Source organism: Erythranthe guttata, chromosome 4, assembly GCF_056151865.1.
Source record: "Erythranthe guttata isolate IM_541 chromosome 4, IM_541, whole genome shotgun sequence".
NCBI lineage: Eukaryota > Viridiplantae > Streptophyta > Magnoliopsida > Lamiales > Phrymaceae > Erythranthe > Erythranthe guttata.
In genome coordinates, this window is record NC_142536.1 from 5,870,075 (window position 1) to 5,893,235 (window position 23,161).

A 23,161-nucleotide genomic window follows, 5' to 3' on the forward strand; every position below is an offset into this window, starting at 1 on the left:
CTTTTTTGGGTGTAAATTAGGGATGGGTGCCCTTATAAATACATGTAATAGCAATAACTCCTATTCTGTACACATGGTTGTGAACTAGGGAAGTCTAATTACCTCTTATAAATGGAGGGCATAAGTCGATTTTATCGGCCAACTGATCCACTTTTAGTGTACTTTTCTTGGTCGATAACTGCTAATTTACTGGCTTATATAGTCGGATCGGTAATTTTAACCGACTCATATATAAATGGGTCGGTTGGTAGTTTTTAGTTTACTCAAAAGTCCGTTAGTCGAGTAATATTGGTTAACCAATTTTTTTGATTATACAAAGTTATTGTGAGTATTTAATTCATAATTTTATTTTCTTAATATTAAAATAATATATAAAAATCAACTCAAATTTATTAATCTCAACGTACTATTTTTATTTTATAATTCTTAATCATATATTTTTTTTACTTATTGTTGAAGTTTAATAAAAAAAAATAAGGTTAAAGGTAAAATTTTTGCAACATTATTTTTTCAAAATTTTAATTATCTTCTGAAAAAACTTTTAAAAACATTTTATTACTGTAGAAAAATAAATAAATAATAAAAATAATACCACCCATTGTTTATTCGACATAGTCGGTTGCCAACCATTATCCAATCTATAATAGTCGGACCTGTAATAATTTTCAATATTCAATAAAATCGAATGGTCGAATCAGATAGGTATTTGACCAATAATTACCTAACTCAACTCATGCCCAACCCTAAAACTAATTACACAGATGCATAGATAATAATGAAACAAAAGTTATTATCTTAGAGGCACGACAATATATATTTTCATTTAAAAGATTATTTATGTAGTGTCGGGCTCAAGCCTAAACATATATTAATTGCTGATGACTTTATGTAAATTTACATCTTAAATTCAAGTAAATTAAAATTAGTTATATTGTGCATAACACAATAACTTTTTTTTGGAAAAGTACCACGATCACATATGTGTACTAGGTAAACATTGCTATCGTATTATTAAGGACTTTGCGAGGCTTGAGACCGAAATGAAACTACGAAACGGAACTTCATTAATTGCATAATTAAGCTTCTTAATTAAGAATTTAGGCCATATGCTTGCCTAATACATGTGGTGTAGTTATTATAATAAAGATCGAGCATAAAAGTTAGATTGAGGGCGACTTTAATTTTTCTTCTTCTCAAGTTCAATAAGAGAAAATAATTAAATTCGACGTTCAAATAAATGAGTCAAGCTGGACATATTTTTTGAGCTCGCGACGAGTTTGCCGAACTTGAGCTCAGCTAATTTTCTTTCTTTTTTTATTATTATTTTTTTATTATAAATTGTTTATATTATAATTAAAGAATTAAAAAATAAAATTGTATTCAAATCTATTTATTTATAATTATATATATATATATATATATATATATATATATATATATATATATATATATATAGAGTGTTTATATATATATATATATATAAATAAAGCAAAATATTGAAAAGATGAATTAATTGATGCAGTTATTAGAGTGTGACACGGAATCGGAAAGAATAAATTGTATACCGAGGAAACTACTAGGACAATATGTCACACGATCACTGTTGTTGGGTTATCTAGACAACAATTAATTTGAATTGGATAGACTTATAGATAGTATTAATTGTATGTCATATATATATATATATATATATATATATATATATATATATATATATATATATATATATATATATATTATATATGACGTGTAATAATATAATATTTAATTAAACAAAATGAAACACTAAATGAAAAATAGAAGGTGTGAAAAATCCAAATGGGAAATGGTTGACAATTAAGAAAGAGTATCCCAAGTTTAGGGACAGTCAGGTAGGATATCAGTTTTAAGACAATTGTCTATGAGCTGTTTCACCACACAAAATCTATGAACAATTTAATATTTTTTGAAAATTATGTAATTTCTATATTTTTCGAAAATTTTCGGGTTTTTTTTTTTTTTTTTTGGGAAGAAGTTGCAATTTCCATTTTTTCAAATACAATTGTTTATGTTATTCCAACGATATAATTGTAAAAATATAAAATTTAATCTATATCATACCGCTTTAAAGATTTTATACAATGTATATTTATTTACATGAATTATATTTAAAATACAACATATAGATATGCACTATTTAATAAAATGACAAATATTAAAATTGTAATTTTTCCTATTTATCATACCACTTTAATAACATTCACACAAAAAATGTGTATATATGTTTACATAAATTACATTTAAATTCATCTGATAAATGCGTAATAATATTGATATATACTTCTGCTCGATAAAATCCAAAAGGTTTTCCGAAAAATTTGAAACCGAAATGTAAAATCGTTGGATCGGAACCGATGGAATCCGGAAAAAAATTTGTTCCAATGTCCACCACTAATCACTAATGCTACTTTTTATTTATTTATTTATTTATTTATTTATGAAATTGTGGTTAATGAAATGAATTAATGTAATTAAATAGCTCCTAGTTGGAGATAAAGCTATCAACATCTCAACTGCAATCCACAATCCACCACCAAAATACAAATAAAAGTCTTTTCTTTTTTAATTTTTTAAGCAGCCAACCATGAACCATATTTCTTCTCTCTCATTAAATTTCTTTTATTTGGGATGGCACCACCCCAATAGCTGTAACCTAATTCTTTTTTTAATTTTGTTTATTCAATTTTTAGCAGGTACTAATAATAATAAAATAAAAAATCTGCTTTATTTCAAAAAATACAGTGCATATTGATTTTTGTTAATAAAAATAAGTGTAAATTACGGTCAACCCTGAGGTAATGTCATATTATGAAACCCCCTTATATTTGGGTAATTACAACCACCTTTTATTATGAATCTTTTTACATATTCACTGTCGCGACGTTAAATTTAGTGGAATCTTCTAGATCATGTGAAATATTTTCCAGTTTGTAACCGTTCTACCTATTGGAGATCCATACTTTGAAACAAGATGATCATACAAAAGTATCAGATTGTGGTGCATTAAAAACTGCATTTTTGCACAAAATGAGTACAAGATATAAAACATTCAACGAAATTTATAAGATTCTGATGAATTTGACACAATAAGGATGATCATATAATAAAATTCATAATCGAGAGAGATAATTTAAATTACCAACATGATGAATTTTTTTGTAATTTGATCTTATCGATGGAGGACGGCCGTAATTTACCGTAAAAACAACATATTCATTTAATTTTTAGCAATTCAAAAAGGGAAAAAAGAAGACAAGTATTTAGTTCAATAAAAAGTAAAATTTATTGATCAAGAATATTGCTAAATTCTAGCATAAATAAATTGCCTTTGAAAGGAGTGCCCTTTTTAGCCATACGTATATATAAGGCCCTTAATAAGTGCTGATCATAGTGGTGCCAATTGCCAAATAGACAAAAGAGAGAAAAAAAAAGAAAAAAAAAAACAAAAACTCAGAGCTTCTACTACAGCTACAGGTTTCATTAACTGAATTTGCCTTCATTTTTCTGTACTTCTTTCTTACATTGTTTAATTTCAGTGTTGGAGAAAAAAAAAAAAACCTGCAACATGCCAAACAAAAATGAAGCTCCTTTTTTCAGTTGGCCATGGCAGAATTTGCACAGCTACAAGGTACATCAATCCCTTTTAATTCTTGTCTTACTTTTTTTATTCCAACTTTTTAATTTATTTAAATTAAATTTTATTACAAGAATCTGATGATGATATATATTTAATTTGAACAACACACAGTATTTGGTGTACGGTCCACTAGTTGGAAAAGTAGTATATTCAATCCACAAAGGAGAAATCAAGAATGACAGTTGGTTCTTTCTGCATATTCTCATATTATTTGCACTTAGAGCCCTTATTCATCAGCTCTTTAGCACATACTCTAGTTTGCTTTTCCTTAACCGGGCTCGTAAAATCAACGAAAACGGCGTCGAATTCGATCAAATCGACGCTGAATGGCATTGGTATGTATGTACATAATTTTCCAATATATTTTTTGTTAGGTATGAGTTCTTGATTTTTTTTTTTAAATTTTCTTTTTTATATTCTGATGAAACAGGGATAATTTTCTGATACTTCAAGCTGCAGTTGCTTCATTACTGTACATGAGTTTCCCTTCGTTAAATAATTTTCCGACGTGGGATAAAAACGGAATCTTTATCTGCATCGTACTCCACATCGGAATCTCGGAGCCGCTTTATTACTGGATTCATAGATTGTTACATTCGCCGAGCTTGTTTCACAAGTACCATTATCTCCATCACACCTCCAAAGTTCTTCATCCTTTCACCGGTGAATTATTTCGGACATCTTTTTTAAGTTTCGACAAACGAAAAAAAATTAATATATCTAATTTTTTTCTTGTGTGTGTGTGATTTGATTCGTGCCTGCAGCTGAATACGCGACGTTCTTGGAACATGTACTACTTTGTTTAGTTGTAGGAATTCCGATCGTGGGGTCCACTTTGATCGGATACGGATCGATGAGCATGGTTTACAGTTATCTCTTGGCTTTCGATTTTCTTCAATGTTTGGGCCACTGCAATATTGAAGTTTTCCCTTTTCGATTGTTCGATGCTTTTCCTCTGCTCAAGTATCTTATCCGAACTCCCACGTAAGCCTTATCTTTTTTTTTCTTTTTTAATTTACAGGTAAGAATTATGTTACTCTTTTCTTGCACACATTAGGCACTTGTCTTATTCTGTTTTATTTTGTTGATCACATTTTCCATGCTTTTGGGATCAGTGGCAGAGTCAGCATATGGCCATGGGGGGCCATGGCCCCCCGATTTAGTATTGTTGGCCTCGTAGATAAATTGTAATGCATACTTGTCCCCTACAATGACAAAATACTGTCCCCGCCACTGCTTTTTCGATTAAATCGCAAAAGATTCTATTTTTATAATTTTCGTCGAATTTTCTAGAAGATTCCTTACTATATTCCCGATTTACGATGCAGATACCACAGCCTTCACCACACAAACATGGGAACAAATTTTTGCCTGTTCATGCCATTCTATGATCACTTATGGAAGACAACAAACACCAATTCTTGGGATCTTCAGAGAGAGATTAGTTCAAGAAAACGTAAGCCCGTTTTTTCATTAAAGAATTTTAGCGTCTTTAAACCGTTGGATTAATGGTTACGAAATTCTTGAATTTTAATTGGCAGATAGCAGAGCGCCGGATTTTGTGTTTCTTGCGCACGTGGTGGATGTTATGTCGGCTATGCACGCGCCGTATGTTTTCCGATCGTTCAGCTCGATGCCGTTCAGCATAAAGGCGTTCTTGTTTCCGATGTGGCCGTTTACTTATTTGGTGATGCTTGTTATGTGGGCTAAGTCTAAGACCTTCCTGTTTAGCTCTTACAATCTCCGAGGGAGATTGCATCACACTTGGATTGTCCCAAGATTCGGCTTCCAGGTATGTGTGTGTGTGTGTGTTGTGTGTGTGTGAGAGAGAGAGAGAGAGAGAGAGAGAGAGAGAGAGAGAGAGAGAGAGAGAGAGAGAGAGAGAGAGAGAGATGTATTTCTAACATGGTATAATTTGTTTTTTTGTTTTTGGCAGTATTTCTTGCCATTTGCTAAAGAAGGAATAAACAAACAAATAGAAGATGCAATCCTCAAAGCAGACAAACTTGGAGTCAAGGTTATAAGCCTTGCTGCACTAAATAAGGTGATTCTTATGTTTCAAAACACTAATTAATTAATTAATAGAACCATGAGATTAGCATTCGTGTTTATCGAGAATTAATGAGATGAAATTCAATTACAGAACGAAGGTCTAAACGGAGGTGGAACGCTCTTTACGAACAAACACCCAAACCTTAAAGTAAGAGTCGTTCACGGTAACACACTCACGGCTGCTGTCATCTTACACGAGATTCCTCAAAACGTAGACGAGGTTTTCTTAACGGGGGCCACTTCTAAGCTCGGTAGGGCTATTGCTCTCTACCTCGCTCGTCGAAATGTCAAAGTCTTGGTAAGTCAACTCAAGTAGTATTTGCTATTTATTTGAACTAATATATATAAACACTCTAATTAATTCCGACGTTAATTAATTAATATGGTGCGAAAATAAAACAAACGCAGATGCTAACTCTTTCGACAGAGAGATTCACCAAGATTCAGAAAGAAGCACCTATTGAATGTCAAAAGTATTTAGTTCAAGTTACTAAGTATCAAGCTGCTCAGCATTGTAAGGTAAGTAATTAAATTGTTTTTTTTTTTCGTCGTCGTATATCAAAAAAAATATATGGAAAATAATTTAAAAAAAAAAAAAAATCAGAATTGGATAATCGGAAAGTGGACAACGCCGAGAGAGCAATATTGGGCACCGAAAGGGACGCATTTTCACCAGTTTGTAGTGCCACCAATTATACCATTTAGAAGAGACTGCACTTATGGTAAATTAGCTGCAATGAAAGTCCCTAATGATATTCAGGGACTTGGATCGTGTGAGGTATGTCGTATTTTTTTTTTTTCCGATTAACGTACATTGCACATCGATAACTTCCGAATTTCTCGATTTCTTTTTTAATTTTTTTGTTTTGGTAAAAATCAGTATACAATGGAAAGAGGGGTGGTTCATGCATGCCATGCAGGGGGAGTGATTCATTTTCTAGAAGGTTGGAAACATAATGAAGTTGGAGCTATCAATGTTGATCAAATTGATGTTGTGTGGAAAGCTGCACTCAAACATGGCCTCAAGCCCATATAAAATTTCATTTTTTTATTTAAAAAAAGAAAAGAAAGAAAAGAAAGAAAAATAGTGATTTTCACATTTTATTGATATTCAACTATATATGTTTGATTTCATTGGTAAACACTATTCTATGTTTAATTTACTCATTATAATAATTGTAATAAAAATTTCCAAATTAAAATAATATATTCCTATTTCAAGAAACAACTAACATTACTAATTGAATCAATCTTTTCTTTTGTCAACCAAACAACTCCTCAAAACAAGGAGAGAACAAGCATCCTTCCTACAAACCTTGTACACTTACAAATTACAATCCACAAATTTACCTATATATACATTACTTATTCCTCTTCTTTTATTGCACAACCACACAAGAAAACAATTACCAAAAAACAAAAAAACAAATTAGAAATAATAATAACAAAAAAAAAAAAAATTGAAAATGAGTCTCAAGCTCTCTCTTTTCCTCTCATTCTTCCTATTATTCAACATCAATGCCAATAATGCCTTCAACATAACACAAATCCTAGGCCAATATCCAGATTTCAGCTCCTTCAACACCTACCTCACGCAGGCGAATCTCGCCGGAGATATCAACAGCCGCCAGACGATCACCGTTCTAGTGGTCGAGAATAGCAACACGTCCCCGCTTTCCGGATTGTCCCCCGACGCGTTGAAGAGCATCCTCAGCGTCCACGTGGTCCTGGATTACTTCGATGCCCCTAAAATCCAGAAACTATCGAACACGTCCACCACCGTCACCACCCTCTTCCAGGCCTCCGGCTTGGCCAGAGGCCAACAGGGGTTCTTGAATATAACCCACGCGACCGCCGACAGTATCTCGTTCAAGTCCGCGGTCGCGGGGGCCACCACGGTGTCCAGCCTCGTTAAGTCCGTCGTCTCGCAGCCTTACAACATTTCGGTGCTGCAGGTGAGTAACGTTATCGTTCCCCCCGAACCAACAAATTCCACATCGAACAATTCGACTTCCTCATCCCCACCTCCGTCCACCGCCCCGTCTACCGCCCCTTCTGCTTCCAAAACACCACCACCACCTCCACCACCAACAACCGTGTCTCCATCAAAATCTCCGTCTGCGGCCCCACCGACCTCGAGCCCCGTCCCGTCAGCTTCGGAAGCCCCGACAGAGGCTGCAACTCCTGCCGCAGCCACCCCTGGTTCGGCTCCTACAGCCGCCGACGCTCCAGCCGCCGATGCACCGGCGGCAGATGCTCCAGCCGCCGCCACCGCCGAAGCACCGGCCGCAGATGTACCACCGAGCGATCATCCCAGTGCCGGCAGCACATCCCTCCAGATCGGGGTTTGCGTATTTTTCACATTGGTGTTATCTACCGTTTGCCTTGCATCGAGCGTTTGATACAACGGCTCTAGTATCAAAATGTTCGACGGGATTCTGTTTTTTTTGAAATTTTTGAGCCTCGTTTGGCTGGCAAGATAAGTCGTGGTTAATTGAATAATTCGGCGTCATTTGAAGTTTGGTTCGTCGAAATTGTGCGTTGGAAACTCCAATCCCAGTCCGATCCAACGACGCAATTAGGATCTAATAAGAACGCAATAATCTTATCTTGGTTCGATCCCGTCGCAGCAACCGAACGCGGTCTTAGAGTTTTGATTAGGTGGTTGAGATTTGTTCATTCAAGAAAGTTGTATGCATTCTTTCTTTGGTGTAATTGACAATAATCATATCAGTTATATCAAACAATCATAACTTTCTTTCCTTCTCTTTTAACTCGTCTTTCGGTAATTACCTAATTATTATTCATTTAGATCAATCTATCCCATACATGAAACCTTAATTTTAATTGCAAACAATAAAAAAAAAAAAGTTAAATACACAACATAATATAACCATATCAAGAGCCAAGGTGAAGAAACCTTTGTGCCATAGGATGCTTAGCCTCGAACAGACGATCGGGTTTCAGAATTTCGACAATTTCCCCGTCTACAAGAAGGCACGCCACGTCAGCGATCCTTTGTATTTGTTTGATGCTATGAGAGACGATAATAATCGTCATATCTCGATCTTTCTTCATCTTCACCAGAACGTCTTCAATGTTCTCAGTCGATATTGGATCCAATGCACTCGTTGGCTCATCCAACAATAGAACCTTCAGAACATAAACATTAAGACAAACAGTTTCGAGCTATAATAACATTTTTTTTTTAATTTTTTTTTTCGGTACCTCGGGTTCATTAGCCAAGGTTCGGGCAAGAGCAACCCTTTGAGCTTGACCGACCGATAACTCTCCACCGGATTTATTGTAGAAAGACGAATCGAGATCTGCAAGAGCTAATAATTTGTAGACCTCATTATCACTTAGCTTCTTCCCTTTCAAATTCGGCCCGTATCGAACATTGTCAGCAACAGTCCCTGTAATCCAAGATAATTCAAAAAAAAAAAAAAGGAAAATCAAGAAAGTCCATCTCAAAATACCATTAAACAAGTATCGACCTTCGTTACCGATAACTATATATATCGAGACTACCCGAAATAAATGCAAATAAATCAAAAAAGCCAATATTCCCTAAAGGGCTCGATTTCATGGTAGTTGAGAAGTTAAGCATCTAAACGGAACACCGAATATCACTACTAATTCCTCCTCGTCGTTTGCAATATCGAACAATCTGCAAATTTACTCAAATGTATCCACTAAAATTTTACGTCGGGAGCCGACAATACTGCACTATTCGAAAAATAACAAATATCTATAGGTAACTTCCGAGTACTAATGCAATTTATTTTTTCATCGAAAATCAAACATATAATTCTTTTTTTTTTTTTTATAAACCTTCAAAGAGAACAGGAAGCTGAAAAAGCATCCCAACTTTCCGGCGAAGAGTGACAACATCGATCCGACGGATATCGACGCCATCAAGAAACACGGAACCGGATGGCGGCTCCCAAAGCCGGTTAACAGCCCGGAGAAAGGTCGATTTGCCGCCGCCGCTGGGCCCGATCACCCCCATGATCACTCCTTTGCCGACGTCCAAGTTGATCTTGTTCAGTATCCGGACATCCTTGTCGGAAACCTTTGTCAGATTCCTCACCTCGATTTTCATTTCCGGCGAGTGTCGGTTTTCCGCCAGCAAATGCTCTTCTCCTCCTCCTCCCACAACTACAGTAACATCGTACAAACAATTTTTCAAGAAACCAAAAATAATATAATCCTTTTTTTTCTTCCTTAAAAAAATATAAAAAAATAAATTGAAAATAGGCTAACCTTGGAAAGCTTCCATTACAGCAAGAACCAAAAACTCACACAGAAGCAGCGTGTGTGTGTGTGTGTGTGTGTGTGTGTGTGTGTGTGTGTGTGTGTGTGTGTGTATATATATATATGATGTCAATGGGATTGTATTTATAATAGAGAATTATGGAGAGAAAAAAACAAAATGAATAAAACCTTCCTCAGATACCATTTTCAAAATGTACCTATAACAATTCACAATTCAATCACAAGTACTACTAACATAAGTGAGCCACTTATATTCATGATTCCTCTTTATTTATTTATTTATTTATTTTTAAATTGAGCAAGTGTGATGCACTCTATCTGAAATTTGTCGAGTAAAATAGTCTGCATATCATACGAGCCATGTATACTGTACTTAGCAAGTTATGTGTAACGGACACGATCCTCCAAATAGTGACATGTTGCAGCTTAATATATATATATATATATATATATATATATATATATATATATATATATATATATATATGATCTCAATGGGATTGTATATATAATAGAGAATTATGGAGAGAGAAAAACAAAATGAATAAAACCTTCCTCAGATACCATTTTCAAAATGTTCCTACCTATATCACAATATATCACAATTCACAATTCACAATTCAAACACAAGTACTGACAAAAGTGAGCCACTTATATATTATGATTCCTCTTTATTTATTTTTAAATTGAGCAAGTGTGATGCACTCTAGTCTGCAAATCATACGAGACATGTATACTGTACTTAGCAAGTTATGTGTAACGAAAACGATCCTGAAAATACTGAAAAGTTGCATCGAATTCAATAAACAAACCAAAACAAAAATAAATTGAATCAAATTCGAATTAATTAGATGCCACACACTTCTCATTTCGTTAAATAATAACTTTTCTACCGAATTGGATGATTTGCAATGAAATTGGTAGAATTTCAAATAAAGTATTGAAAAATAATATTTTAAGCTAAATTATAATATATTGTGTGTTTGTTGGTTGAAAATAAGTTAATTGGAGTTGAGCCTAACTCTACATATTTTAGAATACTAGTGTTCGGTAGATGCTTATTGAGTGTATGTATAGCCACTTTAGTTTGGATAATTAATAATGTTTGGAGAATTAAGCTTAAATCTTATTTGATTTTGACATGTGAATTAGATTGGATAATAAAAATTCGAGCTAGAGCTCATTTTTAATTATTCATAATATCACGAATCGAGTCATCAATTTTATATTTATCACAAATATAAGTGATTTTTTTGGCTTGTTTGTTTATCGTCTTCCAAAATCCTTTTTATACCAAAACAATCAAACACTAAGCATATACCTCCCATTCGTGCAACAAAAAAACATTCGAAAAATTAAGTACAAAGAGCATTGATTATTTTAATCAAATTGTGAATGTTGTGTTCTAATTAAAGTAATGTTTCAATAAAAGTAGAATTGCACAAACCATCTCATTCAAAGTTTAAAAGACGGATACTTTTCTCACACATGTTAATTATACCTTTCGAAAATTAGACGTTGAGAGCGACGGATTTTCTTGAGAGCAAGAATAATTGCAAAAGTGTAAAATCTAAAATTAAAATTAACGGATTTGACAAAGATAGTTACGAATATAAGAACAAGAAGTCGAAGTTCTACCGTTAAATAATATCAATAACGGTAGACATCCCTTTATTGATGTAAAAACAAAAGATTGTATTGCAATGAGACGACGGAAATACTAATTCTTCAAACATGAACAAAATAAGACATAACATGAATATCACTGTTGATCGTTATCAATGAGAATTCTGTTTCTAGGATTGTTTTAGAAATTCCTTTCTATTTTGATCTGTTAAGTGCTAGATCGTCAATCTAATTCGATGAAGAATATATTTAAATTAATTTAATAATGAGAATGAGATTTTTTTATAAATGGGAAATTTAAAATGCTCGGGGATCCAAATGAGGAAATGTCTACAATATCTGGATTTAATCAGATACAATTTGAAGGATTTTGTAGGTTCATCGATAATAAACATTACCAATTTTCAAGATTTTATTTTTCTTTGTGAGAAGAATACTTCATTGAAGTACTACTATTGCGAATTTATATAACCAACTCTATCAAAGATATAATTTGCTATAGCAAACTAAAATCTATCAAGGTACTATATACTCATCACCACAATGAATATTGTTCTTTCCCCCAAATTTTATGTGGGAGAATCTTATTTCTTACCGACACATCAAAACTAATAAAAATTATTGGATATTTATCTTTTACAGTCGCAACTTGCAAATAGCTCACAACTATAACGGACTGTCAAATATAAGGACAAATATAAGAACATAAGATCAAAATTCTACTGTTAATCGTTATAACATTAATAACAATAGACATACCCATGCACTATAGATATAGAAATTGTAATCATCGAAAAACTTTAAGTCTTTAGACGTGAACATTGAACATAATAAGACATAACATAAATATTTATCAGTTCTAACAACGCTCGTCGTTATGAATAACGATAAACCCTATTATTTTCCAAGAAAATAAATATTTGAAAAAAAAAAAACTTCCTAATGTATTTAGTTATATTGGTACCAACTCCATCAAAATAGAATTTGGTATAGCAAAACCAAAATCCACCCAAATGTAATTCAACCTCACCACCACAATGAATTTTGTTCTTCCCTCTCAATTTTAATGTTGGAAGAATCTTATTTCTTACCAACAAACCAAAAACAATTGAAAATAATTGGAAATCCTCATTGTTCCACACGCGCACCTCGCGCGAGTCCTCCGCCGGTGCAATTAGTTGCTAACACATCAATTCCAATTAGCCAACTAAACAGCGAGTGAAACACACACACACTATCCGCGTGGATAGACAAACCTTCTAAAAACAGAAATTGATAGTGCCAAACTATTTAACCCCTGCCAGATTCAGCGTACAACATTACCAACACAAAGTACAACACACAAGCGTTGTACCTCCTGCATCAACGACTGTGCTCTTGGGACGAAATTGAAACAAAAATCTAATCCGACAGAAAACGAGAAAATAGAGAGAGAAAGAAGAGAGAGAAAGGGAGTATCGGAGAAGGGCGCGATCGGAGAGAGAGCAAAAAAAAGGGGTCTTCAATTTTCGGATTCAGGATTTTTTTTTTCTGGGGGAAGAAAACAGAGAATGCGAAGCAAAATTTGAAGGGATAAGCAGCAATGGCGGAACAAAGCTACATGGGTTTCAGACAAGTAGTTTAGAAAGAAAAAGATAGAAGGGAAAAATTAAAGCTGCGAGACTGTTGTTTTTTTGTGATTATATTTATTGTCCTGAATCTAAATTCGGGGAGCTTCAATAAGGTCAGCCCATTCGTTAATTTGAACTCATTTTTTTCTTTCTAATCAAGTTTAAATCTTCGTCTATTTATTGATTTAATTTGAGCATAGAAATCTGAACTTGAAGTTCAGAATTCAAGCTTGAATCTTCCATTGACGAAGCGGCATTTGGGTTTTTTCTTGAATTTTGAATATACAGGTGGAATTGTGGAGTTGCAGGGAGGGAAGAATTAAGGGTTTGTTTGGCATCGGAATTATTGATTTTGGAAGAGTTTAGCATTGGATAATTTGATAATTTTGTGAAATTTGGGATTTTTTTTTGGAGGGAGAGTGAGGTTTGATTTTGGAAGTTTGAGATCTCTGAGAGATGGGATTTGGTTTCGACATTGTTAAGGATGTTGTTAGAGGGATTGGATGTTGTTTGTAAATTGGGTTCTTGAAATTACAGCCAAGAGAAGAAAAAAGAAAAAAAAAAAAAAGAAAAAGAAAACCCTAATTGGTTGAAGCTTCTGTACATCAGTAGTTGTTGTGGCAGAGTGTTGTATGGATATTTAAGTGTGGAGTAGAAGAAGTTGAACAGTCGATACAGAGATGCAACCGCCACGTCACAATTCGCGGATCAGTCTCGCCGATTTGAAAGCTCAGATAGTGAAGAAAATCGGGCCCGAGGGGTCGAAACAGTACTTTTACTACTTGAGTGGTTTCTTGAGCCTGAAACTGACAAAGGTGGAGTTCAATAAGCTCTGCCTCAGAATCATCGGGCGGGAGAATATTCCCCTCCACAATCAGCTCATCCGCTCGATACTCAGAAATGCTTGCACCGCAAAAACCCCACCACCACCACCACCACCACCCAATCAGAAGGAAGAATCTTCGAAGCATATTCTTCCACAACAAGTTGGCAATAAAGCTACGTCGGCCGAAAATAGTAATGGTGATATGCTACCGCTCTCCCCCCGAAAGGCGAGGACAGTTATTCGCAACAGAAGGGCTAATGTGAAAAAGACTACTTTCGCCCCTCTAGCACCAGCTGGCGATCTCGATGCCTCGCTCGAGAACGGGCCCCACTTGGAGTCTTGTGCAAAGAGTCCGCTCCGGGCCCCGCTCGGGGTCCCGCTGTGTCCGGTCAGCATCGGTGGAGCCCGTAGATTTGTGCCAGGTGGCGGCGGCAGTAGATGTAACAGCACGCTCGAAAGTGGTGTGTTGTCGGATAGTGTAAAGTTGAGGGAGCGTATGGAGCAGATTGCTTTGGCTAATGGTCTTGAAGGGGTTTCGCTCGATTCAGCCAATGTAGTTAACCATGGTTTGGATAACTACATTAAAGGGCTGCTTAAGTCTTGCATTGATCTTGTGGGGTCGAGAAAGAACCATATTTACGGGAAGCTTGTTAACGGTGTAAAGCCAGGTCAGCAATATCAACCGATTTCTTTGCAGGACTTTAGAGTTGCGATGGAGTTGAAGCCGCAAAGACTCGGCGAAGATTGGCCTTTGTTGCTCGAGAAAATATGTACACTTGCATTCGAAGAATAGGGAATTCGAGATTGATTTAGGCGTGGTTTTTTTTTTATATTCCGTTTCGGAGGAAACACAAGCAGGGAATCTTTATTATTCTATTCTGCTGATGGGCTTTTCCGTAAATTGGGAGAGGCCGTTTTAAGCAACTGTTCGGATGATGAGGAGAAGGAGGTCCGAATTCGATTGCCAATGTTGTATGATTAGCATATCCCCGTTTAATTTTTTTTTCTTTCCTGTAATTTACAGTCGACGAGAAATTCTTAGAACAGTTTTGCAGGAATAATGTGTAGTTTGGTACTTTTAGCAAAAAAAAAAAAAAAAAAAAGAAAAAGGTGGTGGGATTGCATGGTGCAATAGTCATGTGTATGTAAGCTTTCACCATCGAGATTGGTTTTCGGGTCTTAATATTAACAACACCGTTTTAACAAGTTGCTTTCGTTTCTCGTTCGCTTCTGTCGCACCATAAATGACTATAAAGTACTTGTACTCGAAACCCGATTTTCTCTGTGTCGTCTTGTGTATTTTGCAGGTTATACGGCCTTGCGTCGTCTACGTTGAGGGATTACTCAGGCTACAAAGATAGAGGTAAAAAGTTTTCAGTTTCGTGTAACTCTTGTATAGGCCTTGTGAGCGTTGTGTTACGGTTTATATCTGTGTGATATATTTAAAATGATTTTTTTATTGTGATATTATATCGTTTTGTTGTTGCTCGTTTCTTATTTATTCTTCAGATGTGGAATAGTTTTCTTCTCGTGTCAACTCTTTCCAAAGGTTTTTGATGCAGTCGTGGATATTAAGGGCCGATTCGTTTTAAAGAAAGTAATGAATCTCATAAGTCATAACAAAGGAGATCTGTGATTTCGAGTGAAAGAGCGAAAACGATTAATTACATTCGAATTTTCTTGAACTATTTCCCACGTTGTCTTATGTTCTCGTTTCAGGATACTCGAGAACTGTCGTAAATGGAAATACTGTGTAGTGCCTGTTTAAGCTTATGACAGTGCCAAATTTATGTCCCAAAAGGGGTAAAATTTTTTTTTTTTTTTTTTTTTTTTTCAGAAATCGATTTCAATAAGATTTTTTTTTTTTTTTAATTGTGTAAATAGTTTCAGAACCTTTTTTCTGAAGGTGATGAATCTGTGATGCAGGGATGGTGTTATTACAACAGAAAGAAAGGAAACATGTGAGTTTGGACTATACATTTGTTGATGTCTCCTCCCTCAAATCTACATCTTGAAATTTGACAATTAATATGAATATAATTTATAATATTTATAATTATATTTTTTTTATCAAGATTTAAATTTGCTGAAGAGGTGTCTGTTTGTTCTGCTTTGAATTTGGTGTTTTTCAACACCAGTCTAGCAGGAAATTATTGGCATGGCATGCTCTTTTGTTTGAGGGTGTAGAAGAACCCGGTTCACTTGTTTCAAATTTGTTCGAATTTTTATTTGGAGTTTTTCCGATTTTGGCACTTAACCCCCTATAAATTAGTAAAAATAGATATTTTTTTCGAAAATTTTGTTCCAGTTGCGCTTTGTGTTTGATATAAGCCCGTTATAAAATTGAACCCTGAAAAAAATATATGTACTGAGGTTGAGCCTAGAGTAATGAGACCGACGGTATGTGAGCTTGAGTCAACCCAATCTCGACTCACACGGCTTGATTGGCAAGCCTACTTAACTCAGATAAGTACATGACTGATTTTCTAATTTAAAAATATACAAATTTAAATTTAACCTCAATTATTTGCCTAATGATATGGCTACCCAATAATAAAACTGAAATGAAGATCAGAAGACAATCCACAGAAGATTAAAATACGTTAGAAAAGTTCTTTTTTTTTTTTTTTTTTTTTTTTTTTTTAAATTTTATTTTATTAAAGGTTAAATGGGCTCACCCCACTGTAAAAACTGATTCCAGGATCATCATACCATATTTACAAAGCTGAAAGCTAAATCTGTAAAACTATATCATATATTAATTATTTATTTTACCACCTTCGACAAGGGAGTCATTTTTTACTTTTTCTTCGTCTCGCCGAGTTTAAACTGTACTGGAGAAAGATGGAGTTGGTCCTCCGATCCACCGTGATTAATTGGTCCACGTCAGATTCTTGAAGAACCATCGATGCTTGCTCTTATTCTGATGTGGCACTACTTCCGTTTCCGTCCTTCTCAGCATCTCCCACATAATTTGGACATCCTCGTACCCGCAAGTTTGTATGTCATCGTGTAGCTTCAGAAGCCCCCCACCTGAATTAAGAAATACAACGAAAAAATTTCACAATTAGGAAGAAAATAAAAAAAGAAAATTAAAAAAATTAAAAAAAAAATCACTATTTGATCTTTTTTATATCATTCTTCATGAAATGTCCATCAATTGAGGATTAAAATATATGTATGTATATATGTGTATACATGCATATATGAAAAAGGAAAATTACAGTTTGCATCCCTCAAGTTTGTACGCATTTCACATTTGGTCCCCCATGTTCATAAAAAACACATACGGTCTTTCATGTTTAAAAAATTTAACACTTTTGATCATTTTATCAATTTACCGTTAGTCCGTCAGTTAAGGCAGTGATAAGCACACACTTAATTCCGTTAGTAATGACGGAAAATTGACGGAAAGGACTAAAAATGTTCAATTTTTGAAAGACGAGGGACCAAATGTATTTTTTATGAACATGTGGGACCAAATGTAAAATACGTACAAACTTGAGGGGTAAAAAATGTAATTTTCCCTATATAAAAATGTATTTTGAAAAATTTCATTTTTTTAGGTGGGAGGCCTGGTTGGGCAGTTCTACCCATCGATTTAAACGGTTCGACCCGCCAGTTCGGTCAAACTAGTGATAATTTCACTACTATAGATTTTATTTTAAAGAAAAAAAGAGTAGGGGCTATTATAATATAACAAAGCATGCTATATTTGAATAAAAGGGATAAAATAATTATAAAAAAAAGTTAATTATAGGGGCAATTATTTTGGTAGTTAGTAGGTTAAGCCGTTAACATCTTTGATGGTGTCATACTAATTGTCGAATATGCCATTCTTTTAATTTCTTTTGAGTGGAATTTACCTAGTGGATATATATAAGCATCCATAAGTGGAATCTTTAGATACAATTTACTATTTAGCATATAATTAATTATGTAGATAAGAAAATGAACCCCAATTACTAAGCCATCATTAGTGCGCCTAAAGTGTCATTAGTGCACTAATTAACAAGTGGGATGACTAAGAAAAAAATAGATAATAATATGCCATAGACTATGTGCAAAACAAGAATCGGTCCTTTAAAAAAATCCCATTATTCCAATTATAATAAATAATAATATATAATAGTTTAATCCTATTGAATTATGATTCGGGCTGAAAATCAAACTAAGCTACTCGATATTCGATTTGTGATCGTTCGTTAAAAAAACGGTTTAACGTAACGAAGTAACATTGAACACATATTTTCTTTTGATAAGCTATGAAGTTGGGTTCGAGCTCGATTGAAAAAAAAATGATAATATATTTACCAATCTAAATCAAGCTACTCGATCTCGATGTGTTCAGATTCAAACTCGATTGCTAGACCAAACACAACTTTGAAAACTCGATAAAAAGAATCAAAAAAGTTGAACAACCATGCGTTCGGCTCGAATACAGATAATCTTCAAGAAGAAGGAAGGGCACAAGAAAATAAAGTGTTTTGTTTCTAAAGTATAAAGTTGGTGTAATTGCTTTATTCTCCATAACTTGGATATAATTCCATCAAAAAATTATAAAATTAAATCACTAAAACTTCAATTATATATATATATATATATATATATATATATATATATATATATATATATATATATATATATATATATATATATATATATATATTAAACAATTTTAATATTATTTACTATTTGCAGCACTCAAATTCTGAAAACACACACACACACACACACACACACACACACACTGGGGCACACAGTGAATTAAAACACTATTTCGGGTCAGGACCCAGATTAATTTGGCAGAAAAAAAAGTGATTAATGAGAGAGTAGAGAGAGAAGAAAAAAGGCACCATTTTTGCGGGCTTTAACACGGGCCGAAACAGCGAACCAAGCCCTTCTAACAGGAAATACGATTTTGCGCCACCACTCCATCACCCTAATCTTCACCTTCCTCCGCCGGTTCCCTCCGCCGCCGCCGAGTCGACTCAACACCCTTAACCCGGCCAGAACTATATCTCCCTCTCGAAAATTCTCACTCCCACCCCTTTCTAAACCAGAAAAAGCAAAAACGAATATCTACATGCATAAAACACACACACACACTGTGTGACTAAGAAGACAGAGAGAGAAGTATGAGAGAGAGAGAGAGAGAGGTTTTCTTGGCTTTGAGTTAAAGCGGGCACCTTTAGCCGTTACGCCACTTGGGAATTATTTTAATGCGGGACTCGTTTCACCGACACGTGACGGTTCCTTCGATGCTACACCCGGTGAAAAACACCGGGTGGGTCTTCTGCTGCCACGTGTTCTTTTTTTATTTTTCTAAAACCCCTAAAGGTAAACCCTAGCGGGGAATCTATTATAAAATACAAAAAAAGAGACACGTGGCAGCAGAAGACCCACCCGGTGTTTTTCACCGGGTGTAGCATCGAACAAATCGACACGTGACAGTATACGGTGCCTTTTTCTTTTTATTTTTTTTATTTCTTTATATTATTTAATATTAAATATACATTTGTTTAACACGTGGATTATTTTCGAATTTTCTTTTTTGGCGGCTTCGGAAATTGTTTGGCTTGGCTTGGCCCAACCATCTCTTAATCACTTTCGTGCATAACACTAAAAATTTGACCTAGTTTAATTAATACTTTTAATTTATATTTGAACCTTGTCCCACTAATTACTATGATTTGTCTTTCAAATGTCTAGTAGGTACTGACTATGGTTGTTTGTAGGCCAAATCAGTTGATTATTCGACTGATTATTGATTTTTACGAGTCGGATAATAGTTGGCAGTCCATTTTATCGGTTACACTTGCATCGATTGTTGATATAATTATTGACTATTCTTTTTTGTATATTTAAAAAATTATATCGCCTATGTTAACATAAATAGTTTTTTTTTCATTGAAATATTGAAATTAATAGTTTTTTTTATTTAATATTGACTAAAAACCAAAAAAGGATTTGTTGGTCGAAAGAGACCTTGCCACCTTGGTAGTCATATTTTTCATTTCTAAAATTACTTATACAACTTAATACAAAATTAATTTACAAAAATAAATAAATTAAATTGGCTTAAACCCACTTTGCACCCTTGAGATATACAATTTTAGCACTTTACACCCTCGAAATAAATTAATAATATTTTGCACCCTCAAACACAATATATCATGCATAATGCACCCTACATGAGTTTCTAAAGCTACTAAAGGTAATTTAATATTTTAAGTAGTATTTACAAATTATTTTTTATCACAAAAAAAATATTTTACGGCAAAAAAAATCTTTCAGCTATTTCATTATCAAGATATTTGAAAATCACATTTTCTTCCAAATATTTCTAACTAATATTTCCATCAATTACAATAAAAGATCTATCAATCAAATAATTTAGTGTATTTAAATTTATTTTGTAAGAAAAATATAATTTTTTTCAATTATCCTGTGTGATATTAATTTTTTCGTACTTTGTGCGCTCGAAATTAGGTCGGAGGTCGAATAAAATAACAATTTAATTTGTTATTTTGCACCCCGAAAAAAAAACCCAATAAAAAAATAAATTATCCTTTATTATTCAATTAAATGTGTATGGTGAATGATTTATTGTGTTTTGAGTGTGCAAAGTGTCATTATTGTTTTTCAAAAGTGCGAAGTGTCAAAATACTCTATTTCAAGAGTGCAAAATGGAATTAAGCCAAATTAAATTAGGTGTATCTTTGAAGCCTTAATTGCTATAAATAAAAATAATTTATAAAAACTCAATTACTTAAACACAATAATGAGTATTTTTACGTACAAAAAATAAATGGCTTTGGGAGTTTGTTTGTTGGGATTTCATTTCAAAGAAATTTGACTTTAATGGGCCTTTATAATTTATTAAAACGTGTCCTCTCAATAAATAGATAAATAATAAAAAGAAATAAAGAAATTATTAAAACGTGTCATTAAGCTAGTTGCTGCAAGTTCTCTCAGACAATTTCATTATGATTTTCTTCTGATGACAAATTTGTCATTTTATGATTGAAATGCTAAATTTAAATTGAGGTAATTATTTATGGTGTCTGCAATTAAATATCGTGGTAATATTGTAAAGTATATGGTCAACGAATATTTGTAATAATTTTGAATATTCGTCTCTCAAAATTCTAATTTCTTTTGGCGGTGGATTAGTGTCGGCAAATGTTTGGACCACGTGACTTTAATCAACCAATGAAAAGGGACTAGTATATGACTATGCAACCAATCACATGACAACAGTTGAAAAAGCCCCAGGGGTATTTTTGTCCTCTTACAAAAGTACTAGTACTTCTTTTTATCTGTTTTTATATATTTTAGTGTAAATTACAACCACCTCTAAGGTATGATCAATTTATGAAAGGGGTAATGTCAAATAGGCCCATGACAAGGGCACTTAATTAAAAGAGGGACATCCAATTTTTTTGTCTTTCAAATAAATCCATCCCATTCAAATTTATTTGCAAATAAGGAAAATCCTTTTATATATACCAAAATTACCCCCAATTCATTGAAACCCAATTCAACTCCAATTTCATGATTTACACCCCAATTTAGCCCAATTTCATCAATTAACCAATTTTAACCCTAATTTCAATTTTGACCCCAATTTTAACCCTAATTCTTATCAATTCCACCAATTATGCTCTAACTTCCTTAATATTACACATTGACCCTAGATTTAAACAAATATATCACATTAACCCCCCAATTTTTTTTTAAGAATTTTTTTTTTCCGGCCAGATTCCGGCGTCGACCACCGTTGACCGCCGGTCTCCGGCGTTGATTTTTTTTTTTTTTTTTTAATTTTGTTTTTTCTTAATTTTTTAATTAATATTACTGTCTTGGCTGCTAAATTACTGTCTCCGGCAGTTATTTAACTGCCGGAGACAGTAATTTAGCTGTTAATTGACTTTTTTTTTCTTCAAAAATATTTTAATTAATATTACTGTATTCGTTGCTAAATTACTGTCCCCAACAGTTATTTAACTGTTGGAGACAGTGATTTAACTGTTAATTGACTTTTTTATTCTTAAAAAAATATTTTTAATTAATATTACTGTATTCGTTTGCTAAATTACTGTCTCCAGCAGTTATTTAACTGTCGGAGACAGTAATTTAACTGTTAATTGGCTTTTTTTCATTTTTTTCTTAATTTTTTTTTATTAATAGTACTGCCTTAGATGCTAAATTACTGTCTTCAACAGTAATTTAACTGTCTTAGACAATAATATTAATAATATTACTGTTCGGAAAAATAATATTCATAATATTACTGTCGCAAACAGTAATATTACTGTCTGAGACAGTAATTTAGTAGCTAAAACAGTAATATTAATTAAAATGTTTTTTTCTTCTAAGAAAAAAAATTCAAAAAAAAAAAAAAAAAAGTCAACGCCGGAGACCGGTGGTTGACCGACCGGAAAAAAATTCAGGAAAAAAAAAGTTTTCAAAAAAAAAAAAAAAGTCAACGCCGGAATCTGGACATTTCAGAGAAAAAAATTATTTTCTGAAAAAAAAAAAGTTTTGGGGGTTAATGTGATATATTTGTTTAAATCCGGGGTCAATGTGTAATATTAAGGAAGTTAGATCATAATGGGTGAAATTGATAAGGATTATATTATTGAGGGTATTTTAGACTAAAGACATGGGGATGGGCTTAATTGAGAGACTATTTTTTTTGTGGACCAAAATGCATTTAAGTCCCATGTGATGGGCCTTTTTGCCATTTGCCCTTTATGAAAATACCCCTTTTGTTTGCATAATTGCATCTAGGTCCTCCACCAACTATAATTTTTTTCTTACACCTCCACTTGTATGGTTTCAAATTCAACATAGTCATTTAGATTTCGTAGATAGTGCTATAGTTTGTACTTATTTTGTGTAAAAATACAGTTTCTGATGCACCACAATCTGATATATACAAGCAAAAAAACAAAGAGTATGATCATATTGCTTCAAAATGTGGAATTCGAAGGGATAAAACGGGTACAAAAGTGATAATATTTCATATAATCTCGAAGATTCCACTAAATTTGAAACCGCAATAATGAATGTGCAAGAAGATTTATA

At 33.6% G+C, this 23,161-nt stretch overlaps 4 protein-coding genes and 1 long non-coding RNA gene across 5 annotated transcripts; 4 read left to right on the forward strand and 1 right to left on the reverse strand.

Annotated features, from left to right (window-relative positions):
* Positions 1 to 3,429: 3,429 nt before the first annotated feature.
* On the forward strand, positions 3,430 to 6,956 carry LOC105972379 (very-long-chain aldehyde decarbonylase CER3). Its single transcript, XM_012997329.2, has 11 exons — positions 3,430 to 3,667; positions 3,788 to 4,011; positions 4,107 to 4,339; positions 4,441 to 4,660; positions 5,005 to 5,132; positions 5,218 to 5,468; positions 5,613 to 5,720; positions 5,820 to 6,026; positions 6,137 to 6,247; positions 6,333 to 6,506; positions 6,609 to 6,956. Exons 1-11 carry the CDS (start codon positions 3,605 to 3,607, stop codon positions 6,762 to 6,764), a joined length of 1,875 nt encoding a protein of 624 aa, XP_012852783.2. The 5' UTR covers positions 3,430 to 3,604; the 3' UTR covers positions 6,765 to 6,956.
* Positions 6,957 to 7,115: 159 nt separating this feature from the next.
* Positions 7,116 to 8,502, forward strand: LOC148770990 (fasciclin-like arabinogalactan protein 14). Its single transcript, XM_088816701.1, has one exon. It carries the CDS (start codon positions 7,195 to 7,197, stop codon positions 8,128 to 8,130), a length of 936 nt encoding a protein of 311 aa, XP_088672827.1. The 5' UTR covers positions 7,116 to 7,194; the 3' UTR covers positions 8,131 to 8,502.
* Positions 8,503 to 8,505: 3 nt separating this feature from the next.
* On the reverse strand, positions 8,506 to 10,109 carry LOC148770991 (ABC transporter I family member 17-like). The gene is made up of 4 exons (XM_088816703.1): positions 9,995 to 10,109; positions 9,563 to 9,889; positions 8,957 to 9,144; positions 8,506 to 8,881 (listed from the first exon to the last, which is right to left on the reverse strand). Exons 1-4 carry the CDS (start codon positions 10,008 to 10,010, stop codon positions 8,627 to 8,629), a joined length of 786 nt encoding a protein of 261 aa, XP_088672829.1. The 5' UTR covers positions 10,011 to 10,109; the 3' UTR covers positions 8,506 to 8,626.
* A 2,521-nt stretch (positions 10,110 to 12,630) lies between these two features.
* LOC105972369 (uncharacterized) lies at positions 12,631 to 15,274 on the forward strand. The gene is made up of 2 exons (XM_012997320.2): positions 12,631 to 13,355; positions 13,531 to 15,274. Exon 2 carries the CDS (start codon positions 13,923 to 13,925, stop codon positions 14,859 to 14,861), a length of 939 nt encoding a protein of 312 aa, XP_012852774.1. The 5' UTR covers positions 12,631 to 13,355; positions 13,531 to 13,922; the 3' UTR covers positions 14,862 to 15,274.
* A 37-nt stretch (positions 15,275 to 15,311) lies between these two features.
* On the forward strand, positions 15,312 to 16,129 carry LOC148770992 (uncharacterized). The gene is made up of 4 exons (XR_016030773.1): positions 15,312 to 15,431; positions 15,578 to 15,665; positions 15,788 to 15,871; positions 15,995 to 16,129. It is a non-coding gene; the product is annotated as an uncharacterized LOC148770992 (long non-coding RNA).
* Positions 16,130 to 23,161: the final 7,032 nt, after the last annotated feature.